The sequence below is a fragment of the Symsagittifera roscoffensis genome, chromosome 8 (genome assembly GCF_963678635.1).
Source record: "Symsagittifera roscoffensis chromosome 8, txSymRosc1.1, whole genome shotgun sequence".
NCBI lineage: Eukaryota > Metazoa > Xenacoelomorpha > Acoela > Convolutidae > Symsagittifera > Symsagittifera roscoffensis.
Window position 1 is genome coordinate 52,539,565 of NC_087069.1, and position 27,621 is coordinate 52,567,185.

A 27,621-nucleotide genomic window follows, 5' to 3' on the forward strand; every position below is an offset into this window, starting at 1 on the left:
GTACTTCCTGCACTTCAAAATAATAAAGAACAACAAATTAAAATATTTACAGTTACTAACGTTCGCTGGTTAATGAATCAAAAGTAAAATAAGTTTTTTAAACTACTAGTTTGATGGAACTAATTTTTCTATCAAAACTATTTAGAGCTGAAAAGAAAAACAAGAACAAATACTGTTGAAAGATGTAAGATGCAATGGAGAGTCTGAAATAATTCACTGTCATTGTTTTAAATTGAGGACTTTATGGCAATGTGAATCTTGGTTCGAACTCAAGTTTCAAAATACTTGGGTTACCCTCAAAGAGACGAATAGTTTCAGAGAGCGCAAACACAGATGAGTTGTCTATTCTGTAGAAAACAGTTGTATTTTTCAGAGGTGGAATTTCCTCCATTTTCTTCAATTCAGTCTCTCCTTCATTTTCCAGCTGGTCCAACTCTTTTTCAAAGTCAATTCTGAAGAAAGTAGCATTCCTAGAAAAATCCGTCGCAAATAAATACCCGTCTAGACAATTTGAGGAACCAAACACTGATGAGGGTATCCAAACCAAGGAGAAAAATCCACTCAAACCAGAGAGCCTCACATATTTAATAGAACGGGGTTGTATTTCTCGTGTTGTTGTATTTGACGATGTGTTTGTTTTCATATCCTCCTGGTGAGGTGATGGTAGAGATATCACTGCTAGTTTGTTTGAATCCAAGCCACAGTTGAGTATCAACGTGGTATCATTCACAAAAAGATTACTATTCTCCCAAATCCATCCGTCAGTCTTTATATCAAGTGGTACTGTGTACTGTCTGACCTGATCGAAGTAGACTGTCATACTGCACCATTTCTTCTGCTTCTCTGTTCTCCTATCAAACACTGCCACTATTAAGATCTTTTCATATGCACACAACAACCAATCCACTGAAGAATCTCCATTGAGAAGTTGGGTTGTGTCTAGTTCTTTTATCATATTTAGATTATTCTGATTCACTATCACAACACTACGTTTCCAATCGCTTGTTATATATGACATATAAAGATTATTGTCGATGTCTGTGGCAAAATCATACACAGAAATTGTATCATCTCGCATTTGCTTCCACTCCATCTCTCTTTTCAGTTCTATCTGATTATTGTTCTCGTTATGATGAAACACACGGAATGATTGTTGAAAATAGGTTATTATCTCCTCCGTATCTGAGTTATAAACTACCCTAAGAGCGTCAATAACTGTTCCGCTTGCATCTGCAATTTTCTCTACTCCGATCAACTCTCTCATCCTTGCCTCCTCTCCAGGTTTTTTCTCTTTCTGATTTATCCTCTCTGCTTCACCCTGTGAATCATCAAAACTAGTAGAAACTTCCTGATTTGAAGTTCCTGCACTCAGAACAAGTCTGTCAACCCCACTCGCAAAGTTTTCCGCATCAAGTAACGAGGAACCGCCTTCTGCGAACGAAGTTTGCGATCTGGAGCAGGAAACCGTGTTATCTCTAGTCAGAATGAATTCTCCAAAAATTATGGCATATTTTTGTTCTAATTCGCGGAACTGATCCGTTATTTTTGCTTTGAAAGCTTGCAGGGATTGCTTGTGATCCAAAAGCTGTTTTCTTACGGCTGCAGACTTGTCTTCAAGCTGCTTAGCGGAATTTGACTTTAAAACGCTCTTTTGTTCGTTTTCAGCTGTTGTTATCTGTTTCACTATTGTTTTCCAGTCGTTGGAAGCCAGAACTTGAGATGTTTTTTCAATTTCGTCTTTATATTCTGTCAGTCGCTGCATGGTTAACTTCTGGGGCTCCAAATTCACAGTGAGAAAACTTACGTTATGCTTCTTCCAATCCATATGATTCTGCTTCCAACATAGCTCGCATATCGCTATTTTGCAGATATTGCAAAAATAGCGAACGGTTTCTTCGGGATGTTTCTCGCAGAAAACGACAGACTGGAGTTCTATGTAAGGAACAGTGGATGATGCAATTGAAGCTGCAGTCGATGGTCGTTCTAAAATACAGAAAGAAAACATTAAAGGCAGAACTTTTGTGGTGTTTGGGTTCTCGGAAATCACTAACCAGGACATCAAATTTAACGTCTTTCTCTTGTTTCACTCAATTCAGCGTTTTAAGACATTTTCACGTTACGAGGCAAAACTGTGCACTCGATGGGCTTTTAATATATTGTATGAAGATCATTGGAATCCTAAGTGGAATTTGCAAAATTGTAAGCGAATGTTTTTAAATGTATTAAGATTCGGCAGGGTTTTTTTTTGCAGTTCGCGGGTTTTTTTTACAGTTCGCGGATTCCGCGTACAGCTGCGGACTTCACGTTAGTTTAATTTTACGATATTCATGTTATAATTTGTTTGTGGTTTCTAGATTCCTAAATTCCGCAACTTTTTTTTGATTCCGCAATCTTTTTGCGGATTTGAAAAGTTTGACTCCTGATGAAACTTTTTTTTCTTTGACAATTTTTTCAGAAAAAAAATTACATAACACAACTCTGTATTACCCGCACCGAACGCCCATGGATCATAATCGATTATATTGTCAAAATATGGTCAGCATCTATAAAAATACAAAATAATCGATTATAATCTATTAAAAATGGATTATAATCCTAATTTTTTTTATCCCAATAAAATCCATTATAATCGATTATAATCGATTATAATGGATTTTTTCGAGGGGTTATTCATTAAATTTTCAAATTTAAGTTACATTTAAGAAAAAAATTATCTATTTTTGTCTCTACTTTTTCTAATTCATCGCAGTTTAACACCACTTCATTTTACCCCCCCCCCCCAGCCAGTTAAGCCCCCAGTACCCAGTATACTACCACCGACCAGTTTACTATCCCCCCCCCCCCCCCCCAGTTTACCCCCCTCCCATCATTTACCCCACCCCCTCCAGTTTACCTTGCCCCTTTAGTTGGAGAGAGGGGGGGTGGCGGTGTTTAAGAAGCTTGAGGGGGCGAGGGGACGAAGTTGAGACATGGCATTTAGTAAAAAAAAACAGGGCATAAATTCTGCAAACTTCTCGCAAAATTTGCAAAATTTTTTTAAAAAACAATCGAATTTAGTTCTAAAAATGAAATGGATTATAATCAATTATAATGGATTATAATGGATTTTCATTTCAAAATAATCTATTATAATGGATTATCTTGGCAAAAAGAATCGATTTCAGGGACAAAAATAATGGATTACAATCGATTTGAGTGGGTTATAATGGATTATATTCGTTCAAAAATAATCGATTATAATGGCTATATAATCGATTTCGTTGTCTAAATTTTACATCCGTAATGGATTATAATCGATTTTTTTTGTCTCGGGAATCCATTTTAATCAATTAAAATCCATGGGCGCTCGATGCGGGTACATAGAAGCCTTTTCTGGTTTGTATAGGTCAGTGGAATCCAGGGATTAGACTTGAAGTAAATTGATATCGCCAAAATTTTGTCGGCCAGACGAAAGGAAACAGGATAAAAGAATTATCGAAGAGGGCGGTCTTATAACGGTATTCTGTTACAATTCGCAAAACAAAAAAAATGGCTAGTTAAGTGGTTTCCTAGATGAAAATTCTTTTTTTTCAGACATTGTAACCAATATGTTGTTTCTTGTTTATGTTTTGATACTTGAAAGCATCTTACGTTTATGTTTTAATTTTTTTCTTTCCAAATCACATTTTCAACTCTACATCAAAACCATTTACCAAAATTTTTTAATGGTCTTAGACAATTATTTTATCTTGTATCAAGTTTTTTATTAAACTTAATACTTTTTTAGATTTGCAAAATCACATTTATTTGAAATAGTTGAGAAAACGACACAAACGAGAATTTTTTTTGTTCATTTGCTTGTTGAAATCTAAAAGAATGCTAATGATTTGTTCTGTTCGTGAGATATAAAAAGGACGTAACACTATATGTGATTATCAAATAAACATAAAAGAGTATCACGCTTATCATCGAAATAAACTCAATTAAGAAGTTTTGTCTTCTTGAAGTTTTTGAAAAAAAATTGGATATGACCATTTCCTGCTTGTCTTTTTTGCATTGAAACAAAACGTGCGGGCCATATATTCTGGTTTTGTTTCTGTTTAATGGCCGTGCTTAAAGTTTTTTTATAAAAGCCCTCTGATATTAGTCAAGCCGACTCTCTCAGATTTTATTTTGATTCCATGGTTCTCCCCTACTCTCTGATTTAAAATGCCAGGTCCTACCTTGTAGTCTTTTCCACGCAATTTTATGCTGACATAAGAAGAGTTTACCTATCTCCAAATAATCTAGATATATCATGATCGTCTGAGCAGCAACAGGCCTATCTTCATCTGTGTCTAGTCAGTGATTTGATGATGTTATTCGAGAAACGGATCCCTTGTCCAATGTTTAAATCAACTTAAAGTCATCGTATTGATTTAGAAGCTAGCCCATACTCTCTTCTCTTGATTGTTATTGGATCTCCTTTTTTTCTTGATTCTTGCAAATTTATGTTTGATCTTCGCTTGCTGGTTTGTTTCTCGTAACCTATTAAGCGCCTTTTTTCTCTGATGATTGCGTATCAGACCTTTTTTTATTCGTTTTAAATCTTAAATTGTGTGTGCGTGTACTGGCTGGATTGATTGCACTGCGTCTTTTTCAAGCATTTTGTTGAGCACTGTTGTGAATGTTTTTGTTCTGACTTTCGTAACAAAATTAAAGGAAATTTTGTGCTCGGGTTGGGATTTTTCTTCAGACATTTTTCGTTTTTTTTTATCTAGCCGACTTCGACGAATCTTTTTAAACATTATTCAAAGCGTATTGTTGTTCTTAGCTTAAATTTGAAAAAATATATAATTCACCTGCAATCACTTTTTGTAAAGTTATGGGGGTTTAACTATTGCCATTCTGGCTAATTTGAGACAATTAACGCGAGATATATTTCGCGCTATTAACGAGTATACGGAGGTTTAAGCAGTCTTATGAATTGTTCCAAATTGGTTAAGGGAAGCTTATTTGTACAAATAGATTTCCTAATAGCAAAATTTATCACTTTGTACTTTATATGGTGGGTGGCAGGATGGTTTTCACAAAAAAGTTCTCAAGTTTAATTTTTTTTTTTCACTTTATTTTGTTACTTTTTTTCAAGTTATTACTGCTCCACAGACCTTAAGAGGCGGACGGGACCTTCGGTCCTTCCCCTGATCGAGCAATCTTGTTTTTTTTTGTTTCAGATTTTTTTTCTGTTGATGACTTTAATTGTTTTAGTTGCCTTGCTGGTTTCGTATTTTTCTTATATCCTGCATTAGTTCACACACACACGCGCGCGCGCGTGCACACATGCGCCCACACAGTATCTCTCTCTTTCTCTCTCACACACACACACTTACACACACACTCTCTCTCACACACACACATACACACACACACACCTTCTCATTTTCAAATGGCATGCATTATCAAAAATCGCTGTGAACGCTTTCTGACTCTAGGCGTTTCATCGCGGTGTTGATCTACGAACTCCGTTTTCCCTACTAGTGTCTGTATAACCGCATGATGTAACTATAAAACTGTATTTTTTGTTTGCTTTTGAACGCATGTTCTTGTCATTCTCGGCTTCATTTATAAATTTTGATGCAAGTGATTCCTACTATTTTTTGCAGATATTCCTCAAGTTTTTTTTATCTTCATAGATATTTATTTGTCACCTTTCCCAATATTATGTCGAAAGAATTATTAACCTTCATGATGAATATGGATTCGCTTTGATTGATTTAAAATTTCAGTTTCTTTTTAGCCGATTCTGATTTGTTTCAAGAAACAGTACCTTTAGTGAATGGTTTTCATGAACAAAAAAACACCTTTAATGGTGCTTAGAAACGTACCATATTTGAAGTCAGTGAGTATTTTCTACAAGTCTTTGATTATATCTTTCTTTTGAACTTGCGGACGCTTTTGACAGTTTACGTTACACAATTGGTACTTTTTTCTGATTCTCCCAGCCATATTTACAAATCTTCTCTACATGGTCAATGCTGATGAAGCGATTACGGATGAGTAGTTTGTTATGAAAGCAGACAATTGTCCTTTGCAGCCAGGTGCTTCCGCGTAAACGCGAAGAACACTCAACTAGTTCATCATTCATCGGCCGTTTGGATTACCTGATTTTAACGTCCTCTATTCGCTGTTAATCGTTGTTTTTGTTTTCTTAAATTTTTTGGCTGTTTGATCCCAAACCATTGTTCGAGTGAACTGCTATATTATTTCTCCCTACTTTCCTTTTCTGCAGTTTGATTTTCTGTAAATTGATAGCAACTTGCGTACGTGTTCATAGTCGCCAAAGTGTTTTTAGTAACAACGTTCCTTTTTTCATTATGTCTTGTAGCAGCTTTTCTAGTTGAATGCTATATGTTTTCAAAAAAATGATTTGTCTTGAGGATGTGCTATGTTTACACGAAGACCGTTCTCCTATTCCGCGGGCAACTGATTTTTCAGGCGTTCTCGGAAAAACTTTAATGTCTCAACCAATATTTTGGCAGTGGAAAACATTTCACTTTTCCCATAATTCTTGATTATATCTAAACTGACATCATTCGCGAACTTGCGATTTCTCAAGCAAACTAAACGGGATTTTGAAATCCTGGAAAAGATGATTTATTTTTCTGGTTGGTTTGTACTATTTTTTCTGTGGGTTTCCCCTTAAGAGCCAGATATCTGCACTGCATAGGCGCAAAAATTCTCTGTAACTCTGTAACTCTTTAAATATGATCAAAATGTTTCGGTACAATCAAAGAAAACGAAAGAACTTAACAAGATCAAAGAAATCTCCTTGTTGTTGATTCCGCTCAAAATTCACAAAATACATAGTTTTGCCTGTTAAAGATTGTATGTTTTGTACTATTTCTTCTACTTTTCTTAGTTAACGTAGGAACTTGAGAATCCGATTGAACAAACGAGAACAGCATTAATTATAAACGAAATATAGAAAGTAATGAGCCTGCGGCTATCGTGCTACATCACAAAATTAACAAAGCCCTTTGGCGCAATTTTGAAACCACATCAGGCCATTTATTATTGAGCGCTTTTTATGTTAAAATGATATGGCATGGGTGCATCATCCTCCAAAGATACTTTTTGCTCCTTTTTCGGTCTAAAATTTGCATAACTTTGAACTATCTCGCCTACTTTATTAAATAGCCGGTAGCGTGAGCTATCCTATGTGGCTTGCAATCAAACACTTCTACGTTATCAGACAACATGAGAGAATATTAGTCCCGATTAGATTGGATGTTATCTCAAGACTTTGAAAGATTTTTTTGATCTGAATATCGTTTACAGTCAGAAATGTTGTTGCCGCGATCAGTTACGAATCAGAAGCCATTTAGGAATTCCAGTCCGCAGTAGTTGACTTTCACAGTTTCGTTTTCCCAAGTCCACACACTTTAGCTCCAACTGCACCGGAAACGCTATCGAACCATAATTAATTCCATAATTGACCAGAAATACTTCAAGGAAACATCACTGCGGTGGCTAACAAGTGTCAAAGAGAAATAAGCAGGCACACTGGGGAGTTAGAAAGATTGGGCGTTAAAAAGTATTAGAAAAAAAGATATTATTGAAACGAAAATTGAAAAATCCGCTGAATCAGTTTTCCTCTAAAAAGTCAAAAATTGACGAAACTTCAGGCAGTAATCCTATCGAAGCAGTTTCGACCAATCGAAGCGAAACCTTTGGTCAATCAGACGGAGTGCATGCTACCAGTTGAGACCTGAGCGAATGCGCGCGACCGGTTGGATCTGATTAGAGTGTGTGCGAACAGTTGGTTCTCAGAAGAGTATAAGCGACCAGTTGGATCTCAGCCGAGCGTGTGTACAACCAGTTGGGTCTCTGCAGAATGTGGGCGACCAGTTGGTTCTCATTTGAGTCTGTGCGACCAGTTGGTTCTCAGTTGAATATGTGCGTACAGGTCGTTCTCAGGCAAGAGTGAGCGTCCAGTTGGTTCTCAAGTGAGTGCGTGTGACCTGGTGGTTACCAGAAGAGTATGTGCGACCAGTTGATTCTAAGGCGAGTATGTGCCACCAGTTGATTCTCAGGAGATTATGCGCGAAGAGTTCGTTCTCAGACGAGTGTTTGCCACCAGTTTCGTTCTCAGTTGAGTCTGTGCGTACAGTTGTTCTCAGGTGAGAGTGTGGGACCCGTTGGTTCTCAACTGAGCGTGTGTGACCTGTTGGTTCTCAGTTGAACCTGTGCTTCATGTTGATCTTCAGTTGATTCTGCGCGACCAGTTGGTTCTCAGGCGAGTTTGCGCGTCCAGTTGGCTCTCAAGTGAGTGTGTGTGACTGGGGGGTTACCAGAAGAGTGTTTGCGATCAGTTGATTCTCAGGTGACTATGTGTAAACAGTTTGTTCTCAGGCGAGTGTTTGCGATCAGTTCAATCTCAGATGAGTGTTTGCGACCAGTTGGTTCTCAGTTGAGTCTGTGCGACCAGTTAGTTCCCAGTTGAGTCTGTGCGTCCAGTTGGTTCTCAGTTGAGTCTGTGCGTCCAGTTGGTTCTCAGGTGAGAGTGTGGGTCCAATTGGTTCTCAAGTGAGTGTGTATGACCAGGTGGTTAACAAAAGAGTGTCTGCGAACAGTTGAATCTCAGGCAAATATGTGCCACCCGTTGATTCTCAGGCGACTACGTGCAAACATTTCGTTCTCAGGCGAGTGTTTGCGACCAGTTGGTTCTCAGTTGAGTCTGTGCGTACAGTTGGTTCTCAGGCGTGTTTGTGAGAACAATTCAATCTCAGGCGAGTGATTGCGACCAGTTGGGTCTCAGTTGAGTCTGTAAGTACAGTCAGTTCTCAGGCATGCGTGTGCGTACAGTTGGTTCTCAGGCGTGCGTGTGCAAACAGTTCGTTCTCAGGCGAGTGTTTGCGACCAGTTGGTTCTCAAGCGAGTGTGGGCGACCAGTTGGATCTCAGAAGAGTATGTGCCACAAGTTGATTCTCAGGCGACTATGTGCGACCAGTTCGTTCTCAGGCGAGTGTTGACGACCAGTTGGTTCTCAGGCGTGTGTGTGCGAACAGTTCGTTCTCAGGCGAGTGTTTGCTACCAGTTGGTTCTCAGTTGAGTCTATGTGTACAGTTGGTTCTCAGGCGTGTGTGTGCGAACAGTTCGTTCTCAGGCGAGTGTTTGCGACCAGTTGGTTCTCAGTTGAGTCTGTGTGTACAGTTGGTTCTCAGGCGTGTGTGTGCAAACAGTTCGTTCTTAGGCGAGTGTTTGCGACCAGTTGGTTCTCAGTTGAGTCTGTGCGTACATTTGATTCTCAGGCATGTGTGTGCGACCAGTTGGTTCTCAGGCGAATATGTGCCACCAGTTGATTCTCAGGCGACTACGTGCGAACAGTTCGTTCTCAGGCGAGTGTTTGCGACCTGTTTGTTCTCAGTTGAGTCTGTGCGTACAGTTGCTTCTCACGCGTGTGCATGCGAACAGTTCGTTCTCAGGCGGGTGTTTAAGACCACTTGGTTCTCAGTTGAGCATGTAAGTACAGTCCGTTTTCAGGCATTTGTGTGCGTACAGTTGGTTCTCAGGCGTGTGTGTGCAAACAGTTCGTTCTCAGGTGAGTGTTTGCGACCAAGTGGTTCTCAGTTGAGTCTGTGCGTACATTTGGTTCTCAGGCATGTGTGTGCGACCAGTTGGTTCTCAGGCGATTGTGTGCGACCAGTTGGTTCTCAGGCGAGTGTGTGAAACCAGTTGGGTCTCAGAAGAGTCTGTGCCACCAGTTGATTCTCAGGCGATTATGTGCGACCAGTTCGTTCTCAGGCGAGTGTTTGCGACCAATTGGATCTCAGTTGAGTCTGTCTGTACAGTTCGTTCTCAAGCTAGTTTGAGTGACCAGATAGTTCCCAGACGAGTGTGTACAACCAGTTGATTCTCAAGCGAATACGTGCCACTTGTTGATTCTCAGGAGAATGTGCGCGAACAGTTCGTTCTCAGGCGAGTGTTTGCGACCGGTTGGTTCTCAGTTGAGTCTGTGCGTACAGTTGGTTCTCAGGCGTGTGCGTGCGAACAGTTCGTTCTCAGGCGGGTGTTTAAGACCAGTTGGTTCTCAGTTGAGTATGTAAGTACAGTCAGTTCTCAGGCATGTGTGTGCGTACAGTTGGTTCTCAGGCGTGTGTGTAAAAACAGTTCGTTCTCAGGTGAGTGTTTGCGACCAGTTGGTTCTCAGTTGAGTCTGTGCGTACATTTGATTCTCAGGCATGTGTGTGCGACCAGTTGGTTCTCAAGCGAGTGTGGGTGACCAGATAGTTCCCAGACGAGTGTGTGCGAGCAGTTGGCTCTCAAGCAAACACGTACCACCAGTTGATTCTCAGGAGAATGTGCCCAATCAGTTCGTTCTCAGGCGATTGTGTGCGACCAGTTGGTTCTCAGGCGAGTGTGTGAAACCAGCTGGATCTCAGAAGACTCTGTGCCACCAGTTGATTCTCAGGCGACTATTTGCGACCAGTTCGTTCTCAGGCGAGTGTTTGCGACCAACTGGTTCTCAGTTGAGTCTGTCTGTACTCTTCGTTCTCAAGCTAGTTTGAGTGACCAGATAGTTCTCAGACGAGTGTGTGCAACCAGTTGATTCTCAAGCGAATACGTGCCACTTGATGATTCTCAGGAGAATGTGCGCGAACAGTTCGTTCTCAGGCGAGTGTTTGCGACCGGTTGGTTCTCAGTTGAGTCTGTGTGTACAGTTGGTTCTCAGGCGTGTGCGTGCGAACAGTTCGTTCTCAGGCGGGTGTTTAAGACCAGTTGGTTCTCAGTTGAGTATGTAAGTACAGTCAGTTCTCAGGCATGTGTGTGCGTACAGTTGGTTCTCAGGCGTGTGTGTGCAAACAGTTCGTTCTCAGGTGAGTGTTTGCGACCAGTTGGTTCTCAGTTGAGTCTGTGCGTACATTTGATTCTCAGGCATGTGTAGGCGACCAGTTGGTTCTCAAGCGAGTGTGGGTGACCAGATAGTTCCCAGACGAGTGTGTGCGACCAGTTGACTCTCAAGCAAACACGTGCCACCAGTTGATTCTCAGGAGAATGTGCCCGATCAGTTCGTTCTCAGGCGATTGTGTGCGACCAGTTGGTTCTCAAGCGAGTGTGTGAAACCAGTTGGATCTCAGAAGAGTCTGTGCCACCAGTTGATTCTCAGGCGACTATGTGCGAACAGTTCGTTCTCAGGCGAGTGTTTGCGACCAATTGGTTCTCAGTTGAGTCTGTCTGTACAGTTCGTTCTCAAGCTAGTTTGAGTGACCAGATAGTTCCCAGACGAGTGTGTGCGACCAGTTGATTCTCAAGCAAATACGTGCCACTTGTTGATTCTCAGGAGAATGTGCGCGAACAGTTCGTTCTTAGGCGATTTAGTGTGCGACCAGTTGGTTCGCAGGCGAGAGTGCGCGTCCAGTTGGTTCTCAAGTGAGTGTGTGTGACCAGGTGGTTACCAGAAGAGTGTGTGCGACCAGTTGATTCTCAGGCGAATCTGTGCCACCAGTTGATTCTCAGGTAACTATGTGCAAACAGTTTGTTCTCAGGCGAGTTTTTGCGACCAGTTCATTCGCAGATGAGTGTTTGCGACCAGTTGGTTCTCAGTTGAACCTGTGCGTCATGTTGATCTTCAGTTGGTTCTACCCGAACAGTTGGTTCTCAGGCGAATTTGCGCGTCCAGTTTGTTCTCAGTTGAGTCTGTGAGTACAGTTGGTTCTCAGGCGTGTGCGTGCGAACAGTTTGTTCTCAGGCGGGTGTTTAAGACCAGTTGGTTCTCAAGTGAGTGTGTGTGACCAGGTGGTTACCAGAAGAGTGTGTGCGACCAGTTGATTCTCAGGCGAATCTGTGCCACCAGTTGATTCTCAGGTAACTATGTGCAAACAGTTTGTTCTCAGGCGAGTATTTGCGAACAGTTCATTCGCAGATGAGTGTTTGCGACCAGTTGGTTCTCAGTTGAACCTGTGCGTCATGTTGATCTTCAGTTGGTTCTACCCGACCAGTTGGTTATCAGGCGAATTTGCGCGTCCAGTTTGTTCTCAGTTGAGTCTGTGAGTACAGTTGGTTCTCAACCGTGTGCGTGCGAACAGTTTGTTCTCAGGCGGTTGTTTAAGACCAGTTGGTTCTCAGTTGAGTCTGTAAGTACAATCAGTTCTCAGGCATATGTGCGCGTACAGTTGGTTCTCAGGCATTTGTGTGCAAACAGTTCGTTCTCAGGCGAGTTTTTGCGACCAGTTGGTTCTCAGTTGATTCTGTGCGTACATTTGACTCTCAGACATGTGTGTGCGACCAGTTGGTTCTCAAGCGAGTGTGGGTGACCAGATGGTTCCCAGACGAGTGTGTGCGACCAGTTGACTCTCAAGCAAACACGTGCCACCAGTTGATTCTCAGGAGAATGTGCGCGATCAGTTCATTCTCAGGCGATTGTGTGCGACCAGTTGGTTCGCAGGCGAGTGTGTGAAACCAGTTGGATCTCAGAAGAGTCTGTGACACCAGTTGATTCTCAGGCGACTATGTGCGAACAGTTCGTTCTCAAGCGAGTGTTTGCGACCAGTTGGTTCTCAGTTGAGTCTGTACGTACAGTTGGTTCTCAGGCGTGTGTGTGCGAACAATTCGTTCTCAGGCGAGTGTTTCCGGCCAGGTGGTTCTCAGTTGAGTTTGTGTGTACAGTTGGTTCTCAGGCATGTGTGCGCAATCAGTTGGTTCTCAAGCTAGTTTGAGTGACTAGATAGATCCCAGACGAGTATGTGCGACCAAATGATTCTCAAGCGAATACGTGCCACTTGTTGATTCTCAGGAGAATGTGCGCGAACAGATCGTTCTCAGGTGACTTAGTGTGCGACCAGTTGGTTCGCAGGCGAGTGTGCGGGACCAGTTGGATCTCAGTTGAGTCAGTAAGACCACTTGATTCTCAGTTGAGTCTGTGCGACCAGTTGGTTCTCAGGAGAGAGTGCGCGTCCAGTTGGTTCTCAAGTAAGTGTGTGTGTGACCAGGTGGTTACCAGAAAAGTGTGTGCCACCAGTTGATTCTCAGGCAAATCTGCGCCACCAGTTTACCCGCAAGAGAATATGCGCGAACAGTTCGTTCTCAGGCAATTTTGTGCGACCAGTTGATTCTCAGTTGATTCTGTGCGACCAGTTGGTTCTCAGGCGAGAGTGTGCGTCTAGTTGAATCTCAAGTGAGTGTGTGCGACCAGTTGAGTCTCAAGCGAGTTTGTGGGACCAGTTGGTTCCCAGGGGAGTGCGCCAAGTTAACTCAGGCGAGTGTGTGGGAACAGTTGATTCTCAGTTGAGTCTTGCGACCAGTTGGTTCGCAGGCGAGAGTGCGCGACCAGTTGGTTCTCAAGTGCCTGTGTGTGTGTGTGTGACCAGGTGGTTACCCTAAGATTGTGTGCGACCAATTGATTATCAGGCGAGAGTGCCCGACCCACTGGTTCTCAAGTGAGTGTGTCTGTGACCAGGTGGTCACACTAAGACCAGGTGGTCACACTATGAGTGTGTGCGAACAGTTGATTTTCAAGCGAGTGTGTGGGACCAGCTGGTTTCCAGGGGAGTGCGACCAGTTGATTCTCAAGCAAGTGTGTGACCAGGTGGATACCCTAAGAGTGTGGGAGACCAGTTGATTATCAGGCGAATATGTGCCACCAGTTGATTCTCAGGCGACTATGTGCAAACATTTTGTTCTCAGGCGACTGTTTGCAACAAGCTGTTTCTCAGTTGAGTCTGTGCGTACGGTTGGTTCTAAGGCGAGTGTGCGACCAGTTGATTTCAAATGAGTCTGTGCGAACAGTTCGTTCTCAGGCAATTTTGTGCGACCAGTTGATTCTCAGGCGAGTGTGTGGGACCAGTTGGATCTCAGAGAGTCTGTGCGACCAGTTAATTCTCAGTTGATTCTGTGCGACCAGTTGGTTCTCAGGCGAGAGTGCGCGTCTAGTTGAATCTCAAGTGAGTGTGTGCGACCAGTTGAGTCTCAAGCGAGTTTGTGGGACCAGTTGGTTCCCAGGGGAGTGCGCCAAGTTAACTCAGGCGAGTGTGTGGGAACAGTTGATTCTCAGTTGAGTCTGTGCGACCAGTTGGTTCGCAGGCGAGATTGCGCGACCAGTTGGTTCTCAAGTGAGTGTGTGTGTGTGACCAGGTGGTTACCCTAAGAATGTGTGCGACCAATTGATTATCAGGCGAGAGTGCCCGACCCACTGGTTCTCAAGTGAGTGCGTCTGTGACCAGGTGGTCACACTAAGACCAGGTGGTCACACTATGAGTGTGTGCGAACAGTTGATTTTCAAGCGAGTGTGTGGGACCAGCTGGTTTCCAGGGGAGTGCGACCAATTGATTCTCAAGCAAGTGTGTGACCAGGTGGATACCCTAAGAGTGTGGGAGACCAGTTGATTATCAGGCGAATATGTGCCACCAGTTGATTCTCAGGCGACTATGTGCAAACATTTTGTTCTCAGGCGACTGTTTGCAACAAGCTGTTTCTCAGTTGAGTCTGTGCGTACGGTTGGTTCTAAGGCGAGTGTGCGACCAGTTGGTTTTCAAATGAGTCTGCGAACAGTTCGTTCTCAGGCAATTTTGTGGGACCAGTTGATTCTCAGGCGAGTGTGTGGGACCAGTTGGATCTCAGATGAGTCTGTGCGACCAGTTAATTCTCAGTTGATTCTGTGCGACCAGTTGGTTCTCAGGCGAGAGTGCGCGTCTAGTTGAATCTCAAGTGAGTGTGTGCGACCAGTTGAGTCTCAAGCGAGTTTGTGGGACCAGTTGGTTCCCAGGGGAGTGCGCCAAGTTAACTCAGGCGAGTGTGTGGGAACAGTTGATTCTCAGTTGAGTCTGTGCGACCAGTTGGTTCGCAGGCGAGATTGCGCGACCAGTTGGTTCTCAAGTGAGTGTGTGTGTGTGTGACCAGGTGGTTACCCTAAGAATGTGTGCGACCAATTGATTATCAGGCGAGAGTGCCCGACCCACTGGTTCTCAAGTGAGTGTGTCTGTGACCAGGTGGTCACACTAAGACCAGGTGGTCACACTATGAGTGTGTGCGAACAGTTGATTCTCAAGCGAGTGTGTGGGACCAGCTGGTTTCCAGGGGAGTGCGACCAATTGATTCTCAAGCAAGTGTGTGACCAGGTGGATACCCTAAGAGTGTGGGAGACCAGTTGATTATCAGGCGAATATGTGCCACCAGTTGATTCTCAGGCGACTATGTGCAAAGATTTTGTTCTCAGGCGACTGTTTGCAACAAGCTGTTTCTCAGTTGAGTCTGTGCGTACGGTTGGTTCTAAGGCGAGTGTGCGACCAGTTGGTTTTCAAATGAGTCTGTGCCTACAGCTGGTTCTCAGGTGAGAGTGTGGGACCAGTTGGTTCCCAAGCGAGTTTGAGTGACCAGGTGGTTTCAAGGCGAGCGAGTGCGATCAGTTGGTTCTCAAGCGAGTGTGTGGGACGAGTTAGTTTCCAGAAGAATGCGACAAGTTGATTCTCAGCTGAGTGTGTGGGACCAGTTGGTTCTCAGACGAGATTGCGCGACCAGTTGGTTCTCGAGTGTGTGTGTGACCAGGTGGTTACCCTAAGAGTATGTACGACGAGTTGATTCTCAGGCGAGAGTGCGCGAACAGTTGGTTCTCAAGTGAGTTTGTCTGACCAGCTGGTTACCCTACGAAAGTGTGCGACCAGTTGATCCTCAGGCAAATATGCGCCAGCATTTGATTCTCACGCGACTAGGTGCGAACAGTTCGTTCTCAGGCGAGTGTTTGCAACCAGTTGGTTCTCAGTTGAGTCTGTGCGTACAGTTGGTTCTCAGGCGAGTGTGTGTGACCAATTAACTTTCAGACGAGTATATGGGTCCAGTTGGTTTTCAGGCGAGATTGCGCGACCAGTTGGTTCTCAAGTGAGTGTGTGTGACCAGGTGGATACCCTAAGAGTGTGGGCGACCAGTTGATTCTCAGACAAGAGTGCGCGACCAGTTGGTTCTCAAGTGAGTGTGTCTGACCAGTGGTTACCCTAAGAGTGTGTGCGACCAGTTGATTATCAGGGGAATATGTGCCACCAGTTGATTCTCAGGCGACTATGTGCAAACAGTTCGTTCTCAGGCGAAAGTTTGCAACCAGTTGGTTCTCAGTTGAGTCTGTGCTTACAGTTGGCTCTCAGGCGAGTGTGCGACCGGGTGGTTTTCAGTTGAGTCTGTGCGTACAGCTGGTTCTCAGGTGAGAGTGTGGGACCAGCTGGTTCTCAAGCGAGTGTGTGTGACCAGGTGGTTTCAAGGCGAGCGAGTGCGACCAGTTGGCTATCAAGCGAGTGTGTGGGACGAGTTGGTTTGCAGGGAAGTGCGACAAGTTGATTCTCAGGTGAGTGTGTGGGACCAGTTGGTTCTCAGACGAGATTGCGCGACCAGTTGGTTCTCGAGTGTGTGTGTGACCAGGTGGTTACCCTAAGAGTATGTGCGACCAGTTGATTCTCAGGCGAGAGTGCGCGACCAGTTGGTTCTCAAGTGAGTTTGTCAGACCAGGTGGTTACCCTACGAAGGTATGCGACCAGTTGATCCTCAGGCAAATATGTGCCACCATTTGATTCTCAAGCGACTATGTGCGAACAGTTCGTTCTCAGGCAAGTATTTGCAACCAGTTGGTTCTCAGATGAGTCTGTGCGTACAGTTGATTCTCAGTCGAGTGTGCGACCAGTTGGTTCTCATCCAAGTGTAAGCGACCAGTTGGTTCCCAGGCGAGTGTGTGTGACCAGTTGATTTTCAGACGAGTATATGGGACCAGTTGGTTTTCAGGCGCTTGTGTGTGACCAGTTGGTTCCAGACAAGATTCGCGACCAGTTCATTCTCAGGCAAATATGTGCGACCAATTGATTCTCAGTTGACTTTGTGCCACCAGTTGTTGTCGGGCAGGCTTTTTGCGCCAGTTGGTTCTCACAAAATTAGGTGGGTCCAGTTTGGTCTTACTTGAGTCTGTGTGACCATGTTATTTCCAGGCGAGTGTGTGCGACGAGTTGATTCTAGGGTGAGTCTGCGTATTCAGGTGGTTCCAGCAGAGTTTGTAGGAGCAGTTGGGTTCCAGGCTAGTGCCACTAGTTTGTTCTCAGGCGAGATTGGTGACCAGATCATTCTCAGGCGACTATGTGGGACCAATTGGTTCTCAGGCGACTTTGTGCCACCAGTTGATGTCGGGCAATTTTTTTGCGGCCAATTGTTTCTCACAAAAGTAGGTGCGTCCAGTCTGGTCTCACATTCTAGTGTGTACAACCAATTAGTTCTCGCTTGAGTCTGTGTGACCATGTGTTTCCAGGCGAGTGTGTGCGGCGAGTTGAATCTCATCCAATTGTAAGCGACCAGTTGGTTCTCAGGCGAGTGTGTGTGACCAGTTGATTTTCAGGCGAGTAATGGGACCAGTTGGTTCTCATGTAAATATGTCCAAGCAGTTGGTTCCAGACGAGATTGGCAACCAGTTCATTCGCAGGCGAATATATGCGACCAATTGGTTCTCAGGCGACATTGTGTCACCAGTTGGTGTTGGGCAAGTTTTTTGCGACCAGTTAGTTTTCACACAAGTAGGTGCGCGCAGTTGGGTCTCAGTCAAGTGTGTGCAACCAGTTAGTTCTCACTTGAGTATGTGCGAGTGCTTGCGATCAACTGGTTCTCAATTGAGTCTGAGGAGAAGTTTGGTTCTCGGAGAAGTTTGTGCCACCATTTGATCCTCATAGGCGATTACAACCAATTGGATATCTGTAGAGTGTGTGTGACCAGCTGGTTCTCAGAGAAGTGTGCGCGATCAGGTGCTTCTCAGAGAAATGTGTGCGACACTTTGGTTATCAGAGGCGTGTCGAGTCTCTGTAGAGTTTGCGCGGCAAAATGGTTATCAGAGCGTGCATGCGAATGGTTGGTTCTCATGGAACATTCTAGATTTTATCAGGGCGAAGGGGAAACCGATGCCCACAACCGATGTTCCCTAAAAAGTAGAAAATAAATCTAGAAATTTTAACGATTCTACTTTGCTAGTGAAAAGCATTAGTTTCATAACTAATGTCCGCGAATCAAAACTAATTGGAATTAGTTGTCCGCTGGAAAACTAATTGTAGACTAGATGGCCAGGCTCCAAATTTGGACCAGTTTGAGATCACTGGAGCAAATAACATCAACAGAAGCAATTAGTGTCATAAATTAAAACACAGCTTTAAAAAAACGAACCAAAATCACAGGAAGAAGCATCAAGCCAAATTTTTAAAGCGGCCAACATTTACTATTACTTAACATGGTGTTTTCCAACACTATAGTGTTTTGTAACACAATGTTTTGTGACACAAGTTCGAATCTGCGACATAGATATGTTGAAAACCTACGGTTATCAAACTAATTTCCAGATGGAGTGTAAAAATGCTTCAAATGCTTTCGACATTTCAGTTTATTTGATTTTTTTCCTTACAGATAATACTTTCTAAGAAGCATTATCTAGATACTCCTATTGGTTTCAATATATTTGATTAAGGAGTTCTTATTGCCTACCTGACTCTAAGCTGTATGGAGGTGGTGGCACCATAGCAAAACTGTTCAACATGTTAGATGGTCTTTCCGCCAGATCTTCGAAACGCAGCTTCTTTCCTTCTGTCGTCTTCAATGAATGGCTTGTACAACTCATGACGGGGCACTTATTGACTAAAACAATTTTTATGATAGTTCGACAAACATAAGTTGGATAAATAAAACATAAGTTGGAGCTCGATATTTATTTTCAAACAAATAAACTTTTCGAGCAATAAGCGCGCTGACCTTGGTCAAATCACATAACTAAAAATTATGCAATTATGAATATAAGATCGCTTATCCGTTTTGTTCATATTACTTCGAGCTTTAAACAAGATATCTAAAAAAATTACCTGTTTTAGAGTCAGCTTTGGATGCACAAGTTTTGCAGACGCAATGTCCACATAACAGCTCGAAAGCAGTCTCGTCAAACTCAGATCCACATCCTGGACACTGTACGTCGACTTTCTCTCCTTCTCTATTTTCTCCTGATTTCGAAGAACTGGATGCAGCCATTAGCGTTTTCAGACTGGCTTTCAATTAGGTTTTTGCAATAATTTTGCGGTCAACACCACTAGAGATGTAAAAAAGTGCCAACTGAGGGCTAATTTACGGATACTTTAGCGATCTAAAACAAAATTGAACAAAATTGAACCATCTGCATATCATGTAGGGAAGGCAAGAAGTTAAGAAAAGGTTTAGGATTTTATCGAGAAGAGCGACGAATTTTCAGAAAAAATTTGTTGCTCTTTTTTTTGTTATCCAAAAAACTTACAGAGCATATTTCCAATTTATGGCATTTATTGGAAAACTTCGACAAAGAATGATTTTTTTTGGCTTTCCTCTCCGGAGTTTTCATGTCCTCTCGACCCAAAATCAGAGCCTCGGGGTCAACGATTGGATATGCGGCTCTATCATTTCTGAAGGATTTTCATTTGGAATTCTACAAAATTGTCTGAAACCCTTTAATGTGGATTCTAGCGCAACTGGGAGCTCACGTCTAGAAAAGTATACAATTTCTTGCAAGGATTGAAACTGATCGAAACATTTTTTTTTAAATCTGTCATCTGGAGCCTTCTTTCTGGGCTGTCTACCATGATAAAAGTGTTTTCCTTACTTTATCCATTTGGATTCTAGCAAAAATCTGGTTTCAGATTTTTATGGAGCTGTTTTCCTTGGTTATACAGATAATTTTTCTTTTCCCCTGTCAATATACTTCTTTGTCAAGCATCAAAACTAATCAGTCGTATTTTTTTTTTAAATAAGTAGATAATTTACAACTCACTTGTTTTTTGTTGGCAACTTCGAGATGTGCGGATGTGGGATAAAATCAGATTTCAAATCAGATGTCAGCTTGATATTAACTCGTGAAACAAAAACTGTTTAGTACGCTTTTTGATATCTCGAATAAAAACAATTTATTCTATGTTTTATCTTTAAGAAGCTAAAATGGCACGTTTACTTTTAAAATTTATCACATCGCTGATAGAGAAAACGTACAGTAAACGTGAGCACTTTTCAGTTTTTACTTTATCAAATCAGAGTTAGTTGATTTGCATGATAATACAAATACGCTAACTACTTTTTGTACTTTTAACACACCTCTATTGAAAAGTTCTTTCAAAACTGGTTAGTTACTTGATTGTAAAAACTGTGTTCTTTAAAACTCAGACTGGTGATGCTCAACTATGCCGAGCTGAGATTTTTGTACAATTGTTTTAAATATATGTAAAACATAACAAAATCAGTGATAGAGCAAGCGTACAAGAAGTGCCATAAGTTTGAACGTTTTCTTTTACCAAATCATTTGATTTTACCATTCTTTGTACTTTTTTACACTTTTCTTCTATTTATGGTAAATATTTGATCTCATGATTTTAATACGCTGTCCTCTAGCTTCTGAACTCTGCTGCTTTTTAACCGTTCAATCTGATCCAGTTTTTAGACAACTCCTATCTCTTAATTTTAAAAGTTCAATTACATCAGTGGTTGAAAAGAAAAAGAAACTTTTTTTAAAAATGAAAACAGCTAATTGTCTTTGAAGAAAAAACGGCCAAGTTAACCAATATTGGCGGATTCCGCAACAGTCTGTGGAAACCACAGTTAAATAGGAAGACATGTGTTTGGTAAACATGAGCTGTTGCAGAATCCCTACATACTTTGGTCTCGGAACTCTTCAATCCATGTTATCTTGTTTATGACCACTGGTGTTTTTTGATAAAGCTGAGCAGTAAATATATTTTTTGAGTAAAAAAGTTTTTAATGTGCGCTAAAGTTTTATGATTTTGATAGCTGGTTTCAAAAGTATGCAAGAAAAAAACAGAAATTTTCATAAAATAGTTTAAAAATATCACACTTTTAGATTCTAAATTCAAAATGAAACAAAAATCACTTAAGGTTTTTTCTCAAAGCAAAATTAGCTACACAACCAAGACAAAAATACAAACTACAAACACGAAGACACAAAATCACTTTTTAAAATTTTCAAATCAAGGGATTTGGAGCATGAGTCGAAAAAAGATTTTTAAAACACATTGGAGAAAATTTTGTGTTTTCAACGCCAGAAACTTTGATATTGTTTCTCTGTAAAAACTGAGATTCTCATTTTTGAAAACCATTTAAAAAAGGAATATTTTTAGCAAAATGGCTTTCCACATTAGATAATTTCCAAAAAAAACTACTCAGTGTCCAGAAAAACCGGTTTAAAATTTTTGGTTTTTTTAATGGAAGTTCTTGAGAATATGGCAATCTAGTAGACTTAAAAGCTGATTTACACCTAATTAGGGCCTTATAAATTATATATGGACAAGTAATTTAAATTTTCGAGGTTTTAGCATAATTTTGGGAACCAAAAACTTCAAAATTTAAAAAAAAATTCAAAGTTTTTGAAATTTTTTTTAATATTTTTTTTTCGCTTTTTTTAAATTTTCTTTCTATATAAAAAAAAACTTTTTACAGCTGGCCTCTATTACTATGACTGTCTAATTTCCCTAGAAGTTTTTTTTTACGTCAGATTCTTTTATCAAAGCAAGCAAATAATTAACCCTAAATTGAAATAAAATCAGTTTTAACAAAAACTTTTCTGCTAGTTGTGAACTTAAGAGAGGGTCAGTGTTGTATGGTAAATCTTTTATGTATCAATGGACTGATCGCAGTAGGATGTGGCGAAGTGATTGGACTTGCGTGCAAGGTAGCGGTTGAGTACCTGTGACAAACCAACTTTATTGAAATTGCATTAGTAAGCTGGTGAATAGCTGTTAAATACAGTTCGTCAACATTTGGTTTTCTGAGTATTATGTTAAGTGGATAAGTGACAGATTTAAAGCAAAACCGAGAGAGTTTGAGGACTATAGTGATTTTATCTAAATAAATATCTCGTCGGATTTGTGGTTCTTCTTTGTCGAAACAGTAATGTGGGAAAACTGGGATCGGTTCTAGTAGGTATTCAAGTGTATTAAAGTGTCTGCCATGACCACTTCGCTGATTTTGAGATAGGGAAAGGCGGTTGACTAGATATCTGTCAAGCTTAGTTGGGTATTTTCGTTTCATGAGCATACGTTGTCCTAGGGTTGGGGCGAATGGAAGATGTATATGAGGGGGAAGCGGAATGGCTTAATTGTTGTATAGTGAGGGGAGTTTTATTTTTTGTGTATTAGCTTCTTTGTTACTTGAAGTTATTAAAATCGTTGCAAGCTGATTGTAGATTTCGGTACTAGGAGTGCCGTCAATATGGCTAGGAACTGGCGAAATAATGAGGGAAGCGTCGTCGTAGGATGAGTTAGTTGAGAGGGTGATTACGGTAACTGGAAGATTAATGAGGGTAAAAATGGTTGTAAAAAAATTCTAGTAGGACTTGGCCCGGAAGTTTGGCCAAACAATTGTCTGAAGTGTCGATGGTGTAGTTTTCTTCAAAAATGCTGGTGGTAAAAGCAGCTTGTGTGGATTCGCAGATTGCATGTGGAAAGAACTTGATGGATAGATGGAAAAAATGGAGTGCAATTTTGGTAGGGCACTGATTGATGTGACAGAGAATTAGCATTTGAGGGCGGCAAGGAAAAAAAGGATCAGTTGTTGAGGGATCCGATTTGGCTATTTGGACTGAAACCATTATTGTCATGAAAAAAACTTGGTGTATGAGGTTGTTCTATCATTTGTTAAGGTATGTCCTATTGATTTTGTGGCTGATAGGCAAAATGAGATACTAAATTTGGTTGTGTTGGACTGTTTAATTAAGACTGAATCTTAGAAAAAACTTGTTCTGTATTTGTAAATGGTTTCGATTTGGTAAGCTGTGTGATTGTAGAAGGTGTCGTCGCATGCGTTTTTTTTTGCTTTTTGGGTCATCATATCTATTTGTTTTTGTTTTCAATAAGTTGTTTTATTCGTTAATTTGTGCGTCAAGTAATGTTCAACTATTTTTCATGAAAAAAATTCCAAAAAAAAACTTAGTCGGCCTACGCTTGCTTCTCTGTTATTTTGCGTATAGACTGCACATGTATTACAAACTCCTTCAAGAATTGTAAAACTGATTGAAAATGAAGAGTGCGAACAAAATTGTTAACCGTGATATTTTTCTCCGTTTGACGTTGATATAATCCTTTATATCTTTAAACATCGACAGTATTATTTTGTGTAAAAATCTGAGAAGCCTGAGGTTTCGGCATTTTTTTTTAAAGTTTCGATCTATAGGTTGTCGTCGGATTGTATCCATTTTGATGCGAAACTCTTAAGGTTGCTGTGTTCTGCTGTGATTTGTTTATCTGCTTTCGAGTAAAATCTGACTGACCGAAGGTCAAAATTTGGATTTCTGGCTTTTGCGGTAATGAGTTTTTGTGAAAAATTTTTTAGTGGTTGCATTAATGTAGGGTATCGTGTGGTGAGACAATTTTTATCTTCTTCGGGATTTAGTTGTAATACGTTGTGGGTGTTTTTGATCCATATTGGACGGCGCTGGTATCTTAACAAGCTCGTCGTGAAATTGCGTTCTACAAATTGAACTTTACTCTAGAGGAACATTGTTAATTAAGAGCAGAGATTATCTGGAAAAACATATAACACTTATACTATTTTCGTACAAAAAGATGTTCTAGTACCAAAGAACGTTCTTCTGTATAAAATTTGAACGTTTCCTGAGAGGAGACATCTTCAACAAGATATTTATGATACCACCTATGCTAATAGTTGTAGTACTTTTGTTCTTCTGAGCTCACAGAAATAATGAAGTATTTTAGGTGCTGAAAATGACATTTCTTGAAAGTTTCTGCTAATCTTGTATTCAAGCTTTATATATAAGTGTATGTCACTGTGTATTGCTCCAAAATATGTGTGGTTAAAACAATGATAGTTATTAGAGGCGTCTGTTATCACATACTCCAGAGAATAGTTTTCCTCATTTTTGTTGTATAAGAATTTTCACCGTCGCATCTTCCATTTGTTGCGGCGTGATCAACAATGAGTTTACCTGTTTTTGAACGAAATTCGTTTTCATATTCTGATTTAAAAAATCTGAATATTGTGTTTTGATTTGTGGTTTTATATATTTAACTGCGTTAAATGATTTTTTGTACACTTGAAAACTTTTAAACTTGTTTTCATCCCAGGAATGGTTCTATAGGAGTTCTTTTCTGATTTTCGTTTTGTTGGATATACTTGATCTTAGGGTATGGATATAAAAGAAAAATTTGATGGATTTTTACCCTTCGTGCAGGTTTTTTAGCTACTTGAAAGTGGTACAAGTGCCTACGAGGAATCAATGGTTGGTTACTTTTGTGCATGCTGTGGGATCGCAACATCCTTGGACATTTCACATGGTAAGTGAATGCTTTAAAAATTTGTTGCGTAATATTTTAAATCTAGTGTGGGTTGAACTTGTTTGGGTGTCTTTTCCCATCCAGACCATTTTTTTCGTGAAATCCTGTGTTTTAATGCTGCCTTTACAATTCGATGAACTGTTTATTCCATTGTGAGATATCCATTTGTGTCAAGAATATCATAGGAGAAATGCCCTGGAGCACCGTGGTGAAGATGATTGTGGTCTAGTCGTGTTTGAACTTGACTATATTCTAGTCATTGTTAACGATTTGAATCTTAAAAATTGTGAAATTTAAGTATTCATTGGTCGTCTTTTTTTATTAAGTTTATACGCTGTAGATAAAAAAATATGCAATAATGGTTTTTCATATTATATTTTTTTTCTAAGTTTTCTCAAGTTTTCCAGATCGATATTGTGATAAATTGACTCTTTTTTAAGAAACATTTGCGGAAATTTCTAATCTGAAGGTGTTGTAGCGCGAATTTTTGATTATAGTGCTGCAACTATATTTGTAGTTTCTTTTGCCTATGGTTCTGATTCACATCGTGTAACCTGATTTATAGCTTATTTATGTAGTGTTTTTGTGGGTTGTCCGCGCAATGATAGTGGGTTAGTGAAAGATCGTGTAGTACTGTATGTGGTGATGGACTATCACGAGGTAAGGGTGTTAATGTTGTTAGGAGATGAACTTTTTTTGGTACTATGCATATTACAAGATACATGTAAATGATAAATCTGAGAGGTATGAAAGAAAGATAGATTGCCACTTGATTTATGGGTACGTCTGACTTGTTTACGTAAAATTTCGGTGAAGACAAATGAAGATTTAGAGACTGTACCTTAATGACTGGTAATATATGATGTGTAGTTTCAAATAATTTGATTGTTTTCTCAAATTTTAACAAAATTTTGTTGTGTCAGTAGTAGTAGCCTATGGTCTTGGATATCTTGGAGAAAATCGCGTCTGTTTCGTAAGCAATAGATAGCCCAACTCTGAAGTCGAATGCTATCTGAACGTTGTCCGAATAATGGGGGACGGGCTATAAAAATGACCCTTAAAAGAATTAAAAATTTATTCGTATTCTGTTACTCTTGATATCTCCTATCCAAAATTTGTGCTGTTCCTGGTAGTAACGTATTCAATTGTGGTATTTTTGAAGTTGAAGGTATAGAAGATAGAAAAAATTCATAATAAGGATGTTGATTTTTCTGATGGAGTTTCAGATGGGTCGGTAACTAGATTTTGTGGAGAATGATAGGGTGCTAAATATGGGACAAATTTATGAAGGTGTTGCGAGATAGACTACATTATCTCTCGATTGTGCTGATGAGAGCTAGAGTCAGATTCTATTTGAAATCTAGTGTATTTCGGGGTTGGGATTTTGAGAGCCAGAGTTTTTGATTTATTTTCTAATGACGGTGTTGAAGAAGTTAACGGTTCTGATGGTGATTTTTACTGAAACTGATACTTGCTGTTGTATAACTTTTTTTTCGTCTTGGATGAACTATTTGTCGATCAATTGTTGTCCCCTGTCATTGGTTGACATTAGAGTAGATGTTTGTGAAATATTTGACGATGTAGTTTGATTTTCAGTCAGTGTAGAATTCGGGTCGGAATTTGGGTTTGGCTGTTACCAAATTTTGTTTTTTTTTCTTATTTGGATTCAAGAAGCACAATTTTCTTGATAAATTTCTTCAAAAAAAATAATATTAAAAATTTAGCTTCTAGTAAAACAATTAATGCTCATTTTAGACATTCAAAAATGTTAGGTTCAGGATGTTACTAAATTAAACTTTTTTAACTCGAATACCTGTCACAATCTTTTTTAATTTACTAACATCCTTAATCCTAACATTTTTAAATGTCTAAAATGAGCATTAATTGTTTTACTAGAAGCTACAATTTTGATAGTATTTTTTGATGAAATTTATCAAGCAAATTGAGCTTCTTAAGGCCTGGAGTGTTGGTTATGGACAACTCGTTAGGAGATGAAAACAGTTTGCAAGTTTTTTGAAAATTGGAGTGGGAGTTGAATAAGATAAAAGTACATCCTAAGTGGTAAGGAAATGAAAACGTTCATAAAAAAACCGGAAAACCGTTTTAAAAAAAATAGAGAAAGGATTAAAGTGATGTCGAGCAAAAAAGAAAACCAAAAGTTGAGGAAATGTTTCAAAAACAATTTGAAAATAATAAAAAAGTGATTCAGATTTGTTGCAACTGGTTTGATAGTTGAACAGAATCTGCCAGGCCAGGCCCGAAGCCGAGGCTGAGACCAAAAAACTGATGGCTCATTGCAACCTGATGTCGGTCCCTTTTCGTATAAGTTCAAAATTTCAATTCTCAAAATAAATTTCTAAATTGTTTTATGTTTATTTTATTAGAAAAAGTTTTTTTTGCAAAGGTCAGTCAGCTCCCTCTCTATTTCAGTAAAATTTCAAGTACCAGAAGGAATCACAAAGTTCAGTCATCAGTCATCCAAGGTTCAAAACTTCAGAATCTCAAACTAAATTTACTAAATTATTCTATGAGCAGGTTTTGATTATAAAACTGTTTTTGTGCAAATGTCAGTCAACTCCCTCTTTACCTCAGTACAGTCTATTTTATCAGCACGAATGACACTGTTCAGTCTCGTCAGTCAACTAAGGTTCAAAATCTCAGGATCTTAATTTTAAAAACAAAAATGATTCTGGACTAATTTATTAGAAAACTATGTTTTTTACAAAAGTCAGTCACTCCTCTATCTCAGTAGAGTTGACAAAAGTTCATTCACCATCCACTGTACCATTTTTTGTCCAAACTTTCTTCCCAAGATCTTTATCATACCTCTTGTGTTTAACCAATCTTGCAGTTTTTCTAATCAGATCAGACTCATTTCTCCTCTTACACACTAAGTGGAAACAGCCTCAGCATGTCTCAATCTCTCTCTTAGGATTTAAAACCCTGATATTAGTCCAAATCTTGAGTCAAAACAATTTTATTGCCCTAATCATTCTTCTTCCTGTTTTGAAATTTCTCGTGTCAAATATTTCTAAGTGGTTTAGTCATTTTTTCCTGCTGTGGCTTTACCATATTGTTTAAAATGTTTCATTTTTTCGCCAATTGTGCAGGGATTTGATGATGTGACATGGTTAGTGTACAAGAATTAAATTCAGAAGTAATTGTTTTTCTGTTCTGGTTTGAGTGCGTCCTAATGACTAAATCTTTTTGGCCTTAACTTAAACTTGGATAACTGTTTAAACTCAAAATGAGCTCATGAGGATCAAAAGGTTGTCGTCTATTCCTTTCCAAAAGTAATAGAATTGTTTTTTCAATCCTCACCTTTTAAACTCACTGCTTACCTCCTTTT

General features: G+C 40.3%; 1 protein-coding gene across 1 annotated transcript; it reads right to left on the reverse strand.

Annotated features, from left to right (window-relative positions):
- Window positions 1-151: 151 nt before the first annotated feature.
- On the reverse strand, window positions 152-20,093 carry LOC134852922 (uncharacterized). Its single transcript, XM_063868790.1, has 4 exons — window positions 19,748-20,093; window positions 18,816-19,090; window positions 18,445-18,594; window positions 152-1,983 (listed from the first exon to the last, which is right to left on the reverse strand). Exons 2-4 carry the CDS (start codon window positions 18,976-18,978, stop codon window positions 242-244), a joined length of 2,055 nt encoding a protein of 684 aa, XP_063724860.1. The 5' UTR covers window positions 18,979-19,090; window positions 19,748-20,093; the 3' UTR covers window positions 152-241.
- Window positions 20,094-27,621: the final 7,528 nt, after the last annotated feature.